Source organism: Protopterus annectens, chromosome 1.part0, assembly GCF_019279795.1.
Source record: "Protopterus annectens isolate FY-2018-M chromosome 1.part0, PAN1.0, whole genome shotgun sequence".
Lineage (NCBI taxonomy): Eukaryota > Metazoa > Chordata > Ceratodontiformes > Protopteridae > Protopterus > Protopterus annectens.
Window position 1 is genome coordinate 1901603516 of NC_056725.1, and position 14800 is coordinate 1901618315.

Consider the following 14800-nt stretch of genomic DNA (forward strand, 5'->3'; position numbering starts at 1 on the left):
TGAAGGAACAAGGCTGTTAATTCCATTGTTTTCCATACAATGCCTAAAAAGCAGGCTGCATGTGCTGACCATTTTCTCATGTAAGCCCAAGTTGTCAGATGCAGAGAATGAGGGGCTGCTCCAGGCACGCCATCTCCATGGTTAAGAGCTCTTTGGTCTGTATGTAGCTGACCAGCCCTGCTTCTACTGTGCATGAGAAGACATTCAAGGTCACAACACCAGGGTGCACAGCGGCACATGCCTCACTGTCATGATGAGTGTCCCATTTCCAGGAAGAAACATTAAAAAAGTCTCTGTTTTGGTCTCCTCTCTGACCAGGATGTAAATCACCCCAGTGTAGGAAGTGGTGGAAAACAATATTGTTCCAGCCCCAGTACATGAAGTATTCAAATAGCAGATAGAAAGAGCTGGTGATATAGCTGAAAGCATGGTCAGTGGAAGTCAAGAAAGAAGTGAATGTGTGTGTTTGTGTGTGTGTGTGTGTGTGTGTGTGTGTGTGTGTGTGTGTGTGTGTGTGTGTGTGTGCATGTGTAGACAGAACATCGCATCCAGAGATCTACTTCAGAAAGATAGCCCAGAGACTAGATACCAAGGAACTGGAAATATGTAATTGCAAAATACTGTGTAAACTTTTTTCCTCCATTCTAAAGGTGCTTTTTTTGGGGGTGGGGGGTTATCTGATTAAGTGATTTATTGAGAGTCACTCAGTAGGCAAATGGAGGTAGATTAGAATCAAACCCTATATCCTTGATTAGATGAGTCAACTCAATGAGAGCTTAGAACTTTAATTGTCTGCACTAACTGCCAGACCTTCTCATACTTCTTCATTTTCTGATAAATCACTGAAGGTTAAAGGTCACTGAGGTTTACAGTCTGTCAATAGTGCCATTTATTAGAGTTTCATAGCTTTTGTTTAGAATGCATGCTGCTGCAGAACCTGTTATTCTGTTAACTTTATATAGTCTGTTTCTTGTATGTATCAAATTTTACAGAACATGTCTGATTTTGCCTCATATTGATGCCCTTTCCCTCCTTAACCTTTTTTCAAATAATTCATTGAGGATTACATTAATTCAGTAATGCCAGTCATTATAGCTTCATAGTTGCTAATGTTTAGAAAATGCATGGCCATGCAACACCTATTGTTCTGTTAATGATTTAAGTGATTTGGTGTTGTCTGACATGTAAGGCTCTGCAATATTAATGCAATGCTTTCTGTAGTCAAAAATACAAGATTGGAATACTTTCACTTCCATTTGCCTGCTGTCTGATATTGACCAAGTCATTTAACCAAACAGTGTTCCTAGGTAACCCCTGAAAAAAGGAACACTTTGTCCAGTGGGTATATCTGGTTAACACATACATAAAACAATATTTAAAATTTGTCCTGCCATTATTTTTTGGCTTTGTCCTTAATTCTTGAGCAAAGGAATTGAGATTTAGTATGGTCTGTTCTTTGCAATATTTTTTGGCTTTCTGGCAAATTGTTGCAGATTGCAGTCACAAACAAATGACAGGCATGTGAGTTTCAGACTTGTCTAAGTGTATCAGAGAAATATTTAAAATCTGTTTCTGATCTTATGTCTTTGTTTCTAATTCCTAAGATAAGTATGAGGGAGGTGCAGTGTATAGTTCTGGCAGCAGCAAACTGAGTTATATTTCTGGACCATTATTTATTAATTTATTCATACACTTAATCTCAAGTAATAGCTGAGGGGGAAACCTACAAAATACTGTTATTGATGTGTGTGTGTGTGTGTGTGTGTGTGTGTGTGTGTGTGTGTGTGTGTGTGTGTGTGTGTGTGTGTGTATGTCTCAGTATAAAGGTTACAATTCCCATCTGTCCTTAATTGTTTCTCTCATATTTGTGGACAGTCCCTCATAAAAAAGTTATGCTTTTTTAATAGTTTTATGAACTGCAGTCACTAAATAATGACAGTCGTGAATTTCAGACTTTGTACCCTTCAGAAAATGCTTGCTAATGCACAACCTGAAAAGTTGGTCCAGATTTTGGGTGTTTGCCTCCGATTCTTGACCTAAGCTGTACAGATGGTATGGGGTGCATATAATTACTCTGTATGGCTCTTACAGTAGTGAGTTGAAATATATTTCTAGGTAATTATTTATGCATGTTTTCACTCATTCATTTGCTAGCAAGAAAGCAGCTGATGTGTACACAGTCATAGAAGTGGCTATATATAATGGTTACATCCGTGTGTGTTTATATAAATACTTAGTTCCTGCATCCTGACATGATAATAGTTTAAAGGAAGGAAACTGATTGTAGTAAACAGGAGCATCATCGCATGTTCTTTGTGTCTGATCCTTGGTCTTCCTGTTTTGTTGAATGTTGACAGTGTTCTTATTATTTAGCTGTGAATAATCTGGGCAGCGTGAAGTCCACGGGTTTAATGTTAATATTTTAACAATGAATATACTTTTTAATTTAACTTGTCTTTTTTGTAGCCACACAGGTGTGAAATGCACTGTGTTTAGGTTACATCAGTTTGCCTAATTCTTAGTGCTAGGCTGTGACCTGCTAAAGACCTGCTTCCTGTAGCGCACAGTTTGAGCCCCACAGCCTTCATTTATCTACTCTTTGACCCTAACTACATCACTTCAGTACTCCTGAACCACTCCTGAAAAGGAACACTTGTGTCCAGTAGGCTGTCCTGGGTTATAAAAAATACATTACAAATTTGCCTTTTGAATTCCTGTACCCTTCACATAGCTGCTAATTAGTGCTTCACTATAATTATGCCATTTGACTATGAATCCCAGCAGGTCTGTCATGGCTGAATTGGTTGTCAAATGCATTTTCAATATATATATATATATATATATATATATATATATATATATATATATATATATATATATATAGGAGCTTTAAAGGACAAGAAGTTTTTTGTTGCTCAAGCTAAAATTGTTTTGTTTAACAAATGGCTGTCTGTATTTTTGCTGTAAATTTTGAAATAAATTCTAAATTAAATCCAAACTCATTACAAAACAGTACAACTTAGTGTTCTTGAATTTGTCTTATGAGATTATTTTTCTCTTTTACTTTGAAAACAAATATCTTTGTACCATTCTCTCGCTAATTTTGTATTGTTAGCTACCGATGTGGTTTGTTACACTGCAGCATACTAACATTTCACCTAAACCATAATTCTTGAGTGCAACAGATTTAATTATTCTGTGTGTTGTACATATTGCCAGAATAAGTAAAATATGAAAATGCCTTATTAGACTGTAGAATTTATTGTTTTCCATAAGGAAACTATAGCGAAATGGTCTTTTTATCTAACAATTGATTGCCGATGGATTGTTACCATGCATTCTATACTTTATTTTTTATGCATGTAGTTATTTATTTATTTACTTTATTGGTCTTCAGACATCCTATATGACCCCCCAGATAGTTACTGTATCCCCATTGTGTCCTAGCAAGAAAGGAAACCTGGAACCCCAATTGAAGACATTGTAACAAATGTTAAAGCAGTTGGTGGGATGGACCATGGTTATGAAATGGTGTGCTGCAAAGACACTAATATGATGCAGGGTGTCCAAGAAAAAGCACAACTCATGGCACAGGAGCATACAGCAACAGGTAGGGGGCCACTGAGTGTACCACCCTCATGGAGATGGAGGAGGTCCTGGTCTCTCTCAAAGGTAGTAGCACATCAATATAGTCCCATATTGTGGTGCTGGATGTTGGGCAGAGCTGGACAGGATCCAGAGACAAAAAAAACTGCAAATGCTCCAGGAATGTAAACCTATTTCTTTGTGTCAATACCTGCAAGTCATTTGTATGCCTTAGTCATTATAAAACTTATTAAAGCTGTCTGCGTATGTTATACAAGAACATCAGGGGTTAAACATCCACAGCCATTTGCACAAGGCATGCACATAAAGCATTACTTTTTGTCATATTGATATTTCTAAAACTGTCAGTTGCATGAATACTTCTTGTGCAGGGTCATATTTACACTGGATATTTCTATTTTGGTGTATTCATAGGCGAATCGTTATAAATCACCAGCACTGTAGAACTGCACCCACCTGAAGTCAGAGGATCTATGACCTTTGATAATGACGGTGGGTATGAAGTGGCATATTCAGGGAATACAGCATGTGTGATGGACACAGGGACTATGACCACTGCATACCCACTATCACATATGAAGTGGCATATTCAGGAACTACAGCATGTGTGATGGACACAGGGACTATGACCACTTCATTCCTTGCAGAGACCATGGACACAGCCTCTGTGCCTCCCTGTCTGTGGATACCTATTATACCCATACATTACAGAGAGGAAAGCTTAATGGGGACATTATTGCTCAATGAAGGTTTGCTGGGTCTCAGTAGACAGATGTCAGAATCTGCTGCTAGCACTCACATGCAGAGAAGGCCACATAGTGGAGGGGGTAGGTAATGGTGCTTGCTGGAGACATGGTTAACACCATCCCCCCAAGGCTGGTATGACAGTCTCTGGAACCCAGCTTATGTGCAGAGCTATCATGGAGGCACAGGCTAGTACCAACACAGCCATGATAGAGACAGTGAGAGTAATGTCTGGTGTGCATGATGACCTAAGGTAGTGCATGCCCTGTTTGTGTGGTTCCTTAGATAGACTCACTCACACACTGAAACATGAACTGCCTTTTCTGTATCACCTGCCAGAGGCAAACGGCTGTCCATGGAGCTGGTCATTTACTACAACCACTGTTGTTAGCCCGTGTCACCTTGGATGACCAAGATCCCTTTCCTGCAGTGCTGGTAGTTCCACCAGAATATCTGTTGTAGAGGTGTCTACTCCCAGGACAGGCCATTCCCATGGTCATGGCTGTCATCACAGTGGCACGTATCATAATAGGCATCACTCAAGGTTATGAGGCACACCAGCATCTAGCCATGGTAGTGGTAAAGCCAGTGCAACTGCAGGTAGAGACAGCTTTTGTAGGCATGAAAATGCATGGTATGCTGAATCCTCTACCATGCATACACTATACCTGTCAAGTAGACCATGCCACAAAACTTCCACTACTGCTGAGGTTGTCTCCCCGCAGATCCACTGTCACCCCATCACAGTCCCCGGTTCAGTATACACCTCCATTCACACTGGCACTTTTCAACGTTAAAGACCTCCCAGGACTGGAATTTTACAGAGCAGCACATTTTACTTTTATACTCCTCAGCACTCATGGTCATATACTTCCCTGTGAACACTAGCACTGGTATGCCATCTTCTCCACCTTTGCAAATGATAACTGTGCCCTGCTCTTTGCACATTGTTCCTTGCATTGCCTATGTCTGATGCAGAAAGCGATCAGCCTTTGCATGGGTAACCACAGCTTGGTGTTGGTTTTTGCATACATCATTTTTACTGTAGTGTATCTGCCTTATTCTTATGCACTGTTTTCTGAAGCTATACACAAGCTGCTGCCTCTTTGCTAGTGTCAAGGCATACTGTGCCCACCTCTCTCTGGGATGATCACCCCCTGCTGCTGGCTCCTCCTCCACTGACTCCTATGATTTCTCATCTGACTCAGCCTTCATTATCTGTTTTGCTGAGAACTGCTACCCCTGAAAATGCTCATTCAGCTGCAAAAGTTTCTTAAGGATAATGTTGTGCAACACTGCATACATGGAAAGTATTTTTGCACATGTGGTAGGGTCTTACTACAGGGCACCACTGGATGACAACAGAGAGTGAAAATATGCTTTCATTAGTGCATACACATGCTCATCAATGTTTCTTGTCTGCAATTGGGTATTGTTATACAAATGGTCTGTTTGAGATTGTGGATTTCTTATGAGTGTCATGAGCTAGAGCTCCGGGGCATGCCTTGCATCACCAACAAGTTACCCCTGTGCATAGTCACCCCAGGATTCCACTGATGCAAGTTGCTGGTGTTCCATAAGTGGCAGTCATGATAACTGCCTGGGTAGCCTACTCACACATTGTAAATAATGCCTTCTGGGTTACAGACCAGTTAACAATTGATGGAGTGATATTCTTTGTGGTTCATATTCCTTCTTTCCAGGTCACCAGGTGGGCCCTTTATTTCAATGTGGGTACAATCGATGGCCCCCAGTACCACAGAGAATGGGTCCTCCAGATCATCCATGCTGTTGGCTTTCTCCTCTGGGGTACATGAGAACTACACATGATACCACAAATACAAAAGCATGGCATCAAGAAACTGATGTAGTACTATTGAGGCATATGCCTGAGATATCCCCACTGTGTCCCCAGTAAGTTGTTGGAAGGCCCCTGTAACTAATATACTTAAGCCACACATACCATAAAATCATCTGGGATAGGTACTCCACAACTCACACACGGCTGCAGATGAGGCTGATCCATGCCTACAGTTTCTTGACTGGTGTCCTTATCAACATGGTACTAGTCGACGATGTCAGTGTCATACAGTCCATGAAATGTTAAGCACAGATGGACGACCCTGCACATCTGGGGGTGAGACTGCAAACCACCAGCCATAGCAGTGACAATAACAGCCTTTTGCAGATGCACGTTTGCTAAAGCTGCAACAACCCCTTGCATTGTTTAATGATTCACTTAGTCTGAACAAGATCATTCAGACATGTTCAAATAAGTAGCAGGTTTAGCTCAGTTGCATATCATTCATATGTTTCTGAATCACTCCTCCATTTCATTTTGCCTCATTAGCATACACAGAGATGCTGATTTTAATACTATTGCTCATTACCATGTCATTATATGGTTGTTAGCAAATACCATGTCAGAACATACTGCTCAGCACAGTCATGTTCTGAAGCATTTATTTTTGAATCACACATATCCTCCAAGTGGCTGCTTGTCTCATATATTCACTTACCACAATGTGGCACAATTTTCTGAATTTGTCACCTCACAGCAAGAGGTTCTCCGGTTCAATTCTAGTTTGGAGCTCCTTCTGTGCGGAGTCTGCATGTCCTCCAAACGGTCGACTGAGTTTTAAACACATGCAGATAGGTGCGTGTGTGTATGTGTGTGCCTTCTGTGAAAGTTGGGTGCCGGGCTGGCAACTTGACACCGTAAAAATACCACTGTCAATCAATCTGCGGACTGGTGATTCGCTGTGGTGACCCCTAAACGGGAAAAGCCAAAAGAGGCCCTAAGTAATACTTTATTTCTTTATTATATGATTGCTTTTTCCTAGGGCACTTCTTTAAATGCTGTAGTTTCACCTTTAGCTGGTTTGCATTGCTACCCTTTAACAGTTGGTGTAGATATATGATTTCTAGTGCATTCTAGACATTTAAAACATTTGTTCTTATTTAGTTTGCAATTATGTAACCACAAAAAGAATGGTCACATGAAACTGCTGCTGGCAGTGTTCAGCCTTACTGCTATACTGAGATCTTGACTGTCATTCTCTGTTGATTGATTTCCCTAAATTTAGTAAACTCAGTCTAGGTAGAGTAAACAGAGTCAGCTTCTGATTTAAACAAAATGCTTATGAAGTATCACTTACAGTCACATTCAATAGTCACACCCCCGATTCTTCTTTTACTTACACATAGATTCTTCAGCCAAGACATTTTTCATTAGGCTTTTTGTCTTCTTTTTCCTAAGTGAAATGTAAAGCAAGAATTTTGGCAGCTGCCTGGCAAAAGTGGACATTTTAGCAGAAAAAAGAGATGGACATTTAGCAGAAAATAAGAGATATACACTGTTTTTATAGGTTCTCAGAAGAAGAAATGGGATCGGATATGTGGAAGCATAACCTCTTAAAGCAGGAGATCTGGACAAAGTCATAAAAAATGGGGGGACAAAGGCTGAAAATAGGGACACTATTTAAATATTGTTCTTACAAACTTAGAAAGTTGGCAGAATAAAAGGTTTCGCATCAGCATGAGTCTTCTGATGGGTATGGGGTCTGAAACTCAAATGTCTATCATTTTTTGAATTCAGTCCTTAATAATTAACTAGTGATTTTGCAGAAAACCAAAATTTTATGAGGAACAGACAAAAAATATAAAGGAAAACTCTAGACATTCTGTGAAAATCTAGACCATTGAGAGATTTATGTGGAAGCTGGGGGTGGGGTGGGCGGGTGAGTGGCACAATAAGCTATAGGTACTAGGAGCCTGATAGAAGCACATGAAGTGTTTGTGGAGGAAATGCTGACATATTTTACTGGATCATTAATGAACTGGGTGACTGGAAGATAGCTAGAGTGTTTTCACTCTTTTAATGGCATCTGTGGAGTGATTTGGAAGTCAGAGGCCAGATTCTTACCACACTCATGAAGAAGCCAATAAGTTATTTTAGCAAAGGTCATTGCATATAGTTCCTGAATGCAAAATGCTCTAATGGACTGGCTACATTGACAAGAGATCTTGTCAGTTCAGTTTTATCCTATATTGTGATGATCCAAGAAAACCTGCTGAATATCTAGCCAGACTATATGTGCATGTTTAATGTCATCATATACAGAAAAGTGAAGAGTACAGAGGCAGACCGCAATTAGTGTGAAATGTGGCAGGCTGAGCAATGAGCAGAAGAAAAGAATGTGGTGATCAGGGAAAGATGTAATCAATAAAAGGGGTAGCCAGTGGGGCTCTGCTGGAGTCAGTGTTACTGCCTGCTCTGGTAAGAGCCCTTTTATCTGACACAAAGTACCATCTGGGTGATAGGTCAGGTCTATTTTATAAACAAGTTTAAGGTGAGGGCAGTTATTATACAGCAGTAGTAACTGAGAAGGACAGCTGTGTCACTTTACCAAAATAACCCAATAAAAGACTCCTTTGAGGGGTGAAAGGTGAAGGGATATAGGATGAAAAGGGCCATGGAGTAAAAAAAATCACAGGAACAGGGTATCATCCTGCAAAATGTAGCAGAGCTATAGAAAAATTAAACAGAGTGTGTATGGACTCATGAGACCTTGAGGTCATTGTTCTACCACACCAAACAGTGATGCAGCCCCACTAGGGGTAGTGCATGCAGTACTGAGTACTACAACCAGAGAAAGAATCAAGGCTGATGCAAAGGCTTCCATGACTGCTAAAGGATATAAGAGGAGTGGACATGGAATAAAATCGCAGACTTGTAGCCGTACATGTGCAACCATGAATTCAAAAACAACAGATGGGTTGCAACCCGAGACTACAAGGGGAGGGAGTGGAAGTATGAAACTTTAGAAGAAGATCAAAACACACAAGAGGATGATACAAAGCTAGCATACCTAGGAGGTTGATACTGCAGTCCGATGAAAAGAACATAACTTTCAAAGTATGAGGTGGATTCGTGGAACTCCCTTCCTTACTGGTGATGCAGTGTGGTTCTGAGGAGACACTCAAAAGGTATCATGAAAAGTGAATGGTCACTAAAAATAGAGAGTGAGGGTGAAGGTGAGTAAGATGTACAGAAGACAGCTAGCCAAGTACACAGCAGGTTTTTAGCCTGTGTTTGTCAACAGTATTATATGGTCATAGTTAAGCCACAATAAGAGTTAAACTACTGGTCATTAGGTAACATTAAGTTCACCAGTAAGATAAAATATCTCCTTCTCAGAATCCCAAGAGGACAGGAAACTGGTCTTACCTGTGCCTTAACAGATCTCCTGCTATTTCTTCTCCTGTTGTCCAGGAATGTACAGGACAGCAAAGCTGTTGACCTATTAAGGAAAACATCTGGTTGAGTCTTTTAAATTACATTGCAACACATGCTTCATTCTCTGAATTTTTTGGTTTTGAATTATTGTCTTCCACAACAGTAAAATTTCTTTGGCACACATTTCTGAATAGGTTATATACAACTCCTTGAAACACAGTTGACTGGACTATGTTTTAGTTACCACGTCTAGCTAAATCATGGTGAATATTGCAGTTTAATGAGCAGAGGTAAACCATAAGAATCACACACCCTGAAACCTACACCAATTATTTCCTCTGCCTTCCCTCTGTATGGGCACTTCGCTAACCACAGTCTTCTACATATTGTAATTAGGTCAGAGGCTGCCATTCTGAATAAAGGAAAAAATAAATTTTGTGCCAAAACCTGAACTTCTCTGTGATATGGCAAAATTATTCTCAGCAGGTTACTTTTTAAGCAAGCATGTTTGTCAAAATGTAGCTCACTGAACCATATTTTCATGACCTCTCCTGTTCTGATAGTAAACTAGTGACATAAATATTGAAGATGCGTATATAATCCTAATGTCATGACTATTTTTAAAAGCAGGAACCAACACTGTCCCATTGTGCCAACCCAGATTGCAGTGCTTTTATAGTTACTAAAATGGCAAATGTGACCCAAAAACAAACAAAAAAATTAACTCGGTTTCTAAAGGCAGTTGTACATTTAATTGCATTTACTTAATGGTGAAATGTGAAAATAATCCTATCTAATCAGCCTTCCATTCCCAACTTTCACCCTCATTTCTCAATCTGTGCTGTGTGCTCTTGAATGCCTTCATGTCTTCACTCTCCATCTCTCATTTTAGCAGTCTATTCCATGAGACTGATGAAGAGCTTTCATAATTTCAAGGAGTTGGTGGTCCTTAGAACCTGCTCTCCATTTGTCCTTACTGTTGCAGGAAATCCCTTCCCATCTCCATAACATGATCACGTGCTCTCATATCATATCTTCCACACACATTTTTCTAGTGTATAGTGAGAAGCACTCCAACTGCAGTAGTGTTTGGTCAAATCCTTTTACCATCTATTTCACATGTGTTCTGCTGCCTTTTCCCTGCACTCTGTCCAGCATGGAGATGTCCTCCATTTATGGCCTCCCAAGCTGTACACATTACTCAGGGTGAGGCTTTAGCAGGACCCAGTTGAGCAGAAGCAGTACTTTGTTTCTGGAATCTAGTCCCTTAAGAGTACAAAACGGCATGTATTTGCTATCACCACTAACCTCTCACTTTGCTCCTGGTGGTTTGCTTAGTATGTAATCAACACTGCCAGGATCCTTTTCATTCTCTGTTGCTGTCACTTTCACATCACCAGCTGATGCTTCACATCAGACTTGTTATGGTCTAAATGCAGTACTCTGCATTTATCTTTACCGAGTCTTAACTGACACATTGCTTCAACCTTTTAAAATCCATCCTTAGACGCTTCCCCCATCCTTTGTCTATCTCTCTTTATGTCATCATTGAAGAGGGTCATCACATAATGTTTCCTCAGATATTTCAATGTTTCATTAGCCATTGTCTTTATTCCATCTATCATTATTACACCACAACTCTCTCTATCATACGTTTCATCCATCCAGCATTCCAGTTCCACATTCTTAGCTCTACCACTAATTCCTTCAGTTTTCCTGGTGTAGCACTGTACAGGACTCAGTCAGATACCTTGATGAAGTCCAAGTAGATCTTGTCTACTCATACTCACATGCTAAGTTTACCTGTAGTCCAGTCATAAAACTAGGTCAGTTTTCCATGACAGTTGCTTCACTCCACAAACTCAAGTTTCTTAGTTTTTTTTTTGTTGTTGTTGTCTTGGAGACTGCTGTCCATTACATAATCAGCCAGCCCTTCTCTCAAGCATCTGCCCGTAACACTTCTTGCAACTGAACATAGGCTGACAAGTCTGCAGTCCTCCCTATTTTTCCTGCCCCCCATGTTTTTCCTGCTTACCTTGTAGAATCATACCTTTCTTGCTTTCTTCCAGTCCTCAGGCACTTCCGCATTAGCCAGTGATATGCTGAATATCTGTGTCAGGAGATCTGCATGAATACTGGCTATTTTCAAAAGATTCTGGGAAGGAGCTCATCTTGTACCTGTGCTTCTATCTTCTTTTAGGGAAGCCAGCTCCCCTTCAATCTCCTATGTTCCTTCCCTTTTGTCCACTGCGCTCCCTCCTTTGTTTTCCCTGCCTCATAGTATTGCATCCTCTTTATTTATTTATTTTTGTAACAACTGAATTGAACTATTCATTCATTTTCCTCTGCATTTCCTGGTCTTATCTAAAAATGTGCTCAGCCTGGACAGGTCTGTTCCTGTATTCCTCATTTCTGCCATAAACGTAAAAGCCTTTGTTCTTCTTCTTAACCCTTTCTGACTTTTCCCTTTCAGCTTGCACATTTGCTGCTCTGACTTCATATTTAGTCTTTCTGCTTTCCTCCTTGCTCTGCACCTCTTTTACCGCTCACTTTCCCCCTTTTGTATGCCCTGTCTTTTGCCCTAGTTGCTATGCTCACATTATGTGTAGCCATAGCGGATTTCTTCCTTTTCTTTTTTTTTTTGTTCCAAGTACTCCATCTCTCACCTATTCAAAAAACTTTACTCTCTCTGTTTGCCTCTAGCAAACTGAATCTCCTTTGATACATTCCTGCATCTTGTCATAATCTACTCCCCTAAAATCCTAATTGGATGGGAAATTGTACATTTACACTGTGTCTGGTACCCATATCCCTTATGGACAGTGGCCATCAACAAAATAAGTATTATCCTAACTAACACATCCTCTATAAATCCTTAACTACCTGCCTACCAGCATGCCCCCCCTGTATGGTACTTGGAACCCACATGATTTGAAGTGTGCAGCTAGACCCTAATGGTCATTAGCCTGGTAACAATCTATGAACCTAAACCACACCTCATTGCTCAACTCAGCCTTCAAATATCATCCTAGCATGTAGGGTGTAGGGTCTACCCTTGCAATTATTACAAAGCATTACTCTGAATGTTTATGGTAACATTCAGGCTGACACATCTCTCCATCTGCCACTGTCTCTCTCTCAGTCTCTTTCTTTCAACCTTTCTCATTGATCTCCAACTCACCAAACAATATGGGAAGGTTGGTGACCCTGACTCTGGTGGTATTAAAAATTCACTTTGGGGACAGGCCTGTGAAGTACCACTCTGACCAGGTTATCAGCTACTCTGCATAAGATTCTTGGGAAAAAATCCCACACCATCATCTTTGTGCTTGTATTTCTATCCTTCCCTTAATTTAAACCATACAGAGACATGGTCACTGCTGAGAAATGGCCACTGTTGGTAACTTCTTTTTTATCTTGCCACCCCTGACCTCCTCCAGCTTAGTTAGAGTGGGAATTCTAAACATTCTGATGCAGTCACATACCAGTTGACTGGATCCCTTAGGGTGCACGGCCTCAGTCAACTAATATTTTATCTTTCTACCCCGTGGCATGGAATTTTCCAGTTTTCTTACAGATTCAGATATCTGTGAGTACAACTATCTTCTACCCCCATCCCTTATTATCTCCTGCAGTGTTTCATCCTCGTCTGTTTACATATTTAGAATATGACACTTTCCATAGATTGTTAACATTTCCACTTTCTATACCTTAACAACCAGGGCACTTGCCCTAGGTCCTGACCTTGCCTTCTCCTTTGAACCCTTCAATGGTATGTGTTCTTCCCCCTCTCTAAATTGCATTTTGTACTCTTCCCTACTTAAGGAGATCATTGCTTCACCTGTATCCCTCCATCTTTTTGGTCTCAGTCCTAAACATCTTATACCTAGGAATCTCCATTTCCAGCTCAATGTTACTAATGGCCCATATTTCTGTGGTACCATCAATGTCCAATCACTCTTATTGTATCACTGCATACAGCTCCCACATCTTCTCACCAAGGCTTCTTCCACTGCAGAGTGATACCACAAAAGCATGCAGTGAGTAACCCTTATTTACCTTTCTGCTCTATTTTCTGTTCTTTCTCCTTCTGTCTATTCTCAGAATGCCTATTCCTTCTTTTGCTTCCATGACACCCCCTTCCCTCTCTCATTTTAGTTTAAAGAGATGGTCATTGTGCTGTACCTTTCCAGCTTAGCTCTAAGCACCACTGTCTCTTCTGGCTAAGATGGATTCTGTCCCTTTCATACAAATTAATTATTTGCCATATTCCCCCATCTTCTTATGATTCTCAAGCCATTCTTTCTTGTCTGCTGCCACAGCTGATCTTTAGATTCCTTAATCCTCTACTTCCTCAATATGACAGCAGTAAGACTTCTGAGAACATTGCCCTCAGCTCATTCTCTATTACATTACAGTTGTTTGATGGCAGAATGAGACAGTTAGCCTAGCCAATCTGCCCTGTGAATGCTTTTAATGCCCCACCTCCCCTACATGTCAGCTTGTTGAAGGTAGTTTTGGCAAATGCAAACAAATCAAAGGCAGTTCGCTGGAATCATTTTCACTGACAGAGGAGATTGCTTTTTTCTCCACTATTGTGTAACCCCAGAGTTGGTAAATATAATTCCAGGGTGTGGGGTGGGGGGTGCAGGTGACTTGCTCCCCTAAAAAATCTTTTTAATGTTTGCTGGAGGTGATTTTGACAAACTGCTTTTGTGTGTTTTTAATTCATCAAAATTGCCTTTGATGAATAAAAATGAGTCCCATTACAACTATTCCCCTTATCATTTCTCTGTCTGGTCTTTTGGAGAGTCAGGATTCATTAGTCCTTGTAATGTGTTGCTTTGTCCTCTCCTTACCCATTTACCCTTTCTATACAGGATGACCCCTTCATATCTTCTTGACATGGGTTTGTGCACCAGTATCATGCCCCCTATCTGCTAATAAGAAGAGCTGTAATTCCTCTAGTTTCTGATCATAATTCTTCTCCTCCATCCCGTTGATATTTGTTATAGCTTTCCTCTAGATTTCCCTCATCAGCTTCATGCCCTTTTCCCTATATGTTCTCCAGAGCTGCATACATTTATTCAAGGTGTGGTCTAACAGGGACCTGTAGAGTTGAAGAATTAGCTCTCTGCTTCTGGTGTCTGTTCCCCTGAGGATACTCCCATGTGTTCTATTTGTTGCTGTCACTACCCTTTGACTGTGCTC

At 40.5% G+C, this 14800-nt stretch overlaps 1 protein-coding gene across 1 annotated transcript in view; it reads right to left on the reverse strand.

The window, feature by feature from the left end:
• Positions 1 to 14800, reverse strand: part of MYO15A (myosin XVA) — a 1299796-nt gene that overhangs the window by 806855 nt on the left and 478141 nt on the right. The window contains exon 29 of the mRNA XM_044070057.1: positions 9581 to 9653. Within this exon, the coding sequence (XP_043925992.1) occupies positions 9581 to 9653 (73 nt within the window). The remainder of the gene's footprint in view (positions 1 to 9580; positions 9654 to 14800) is intronic.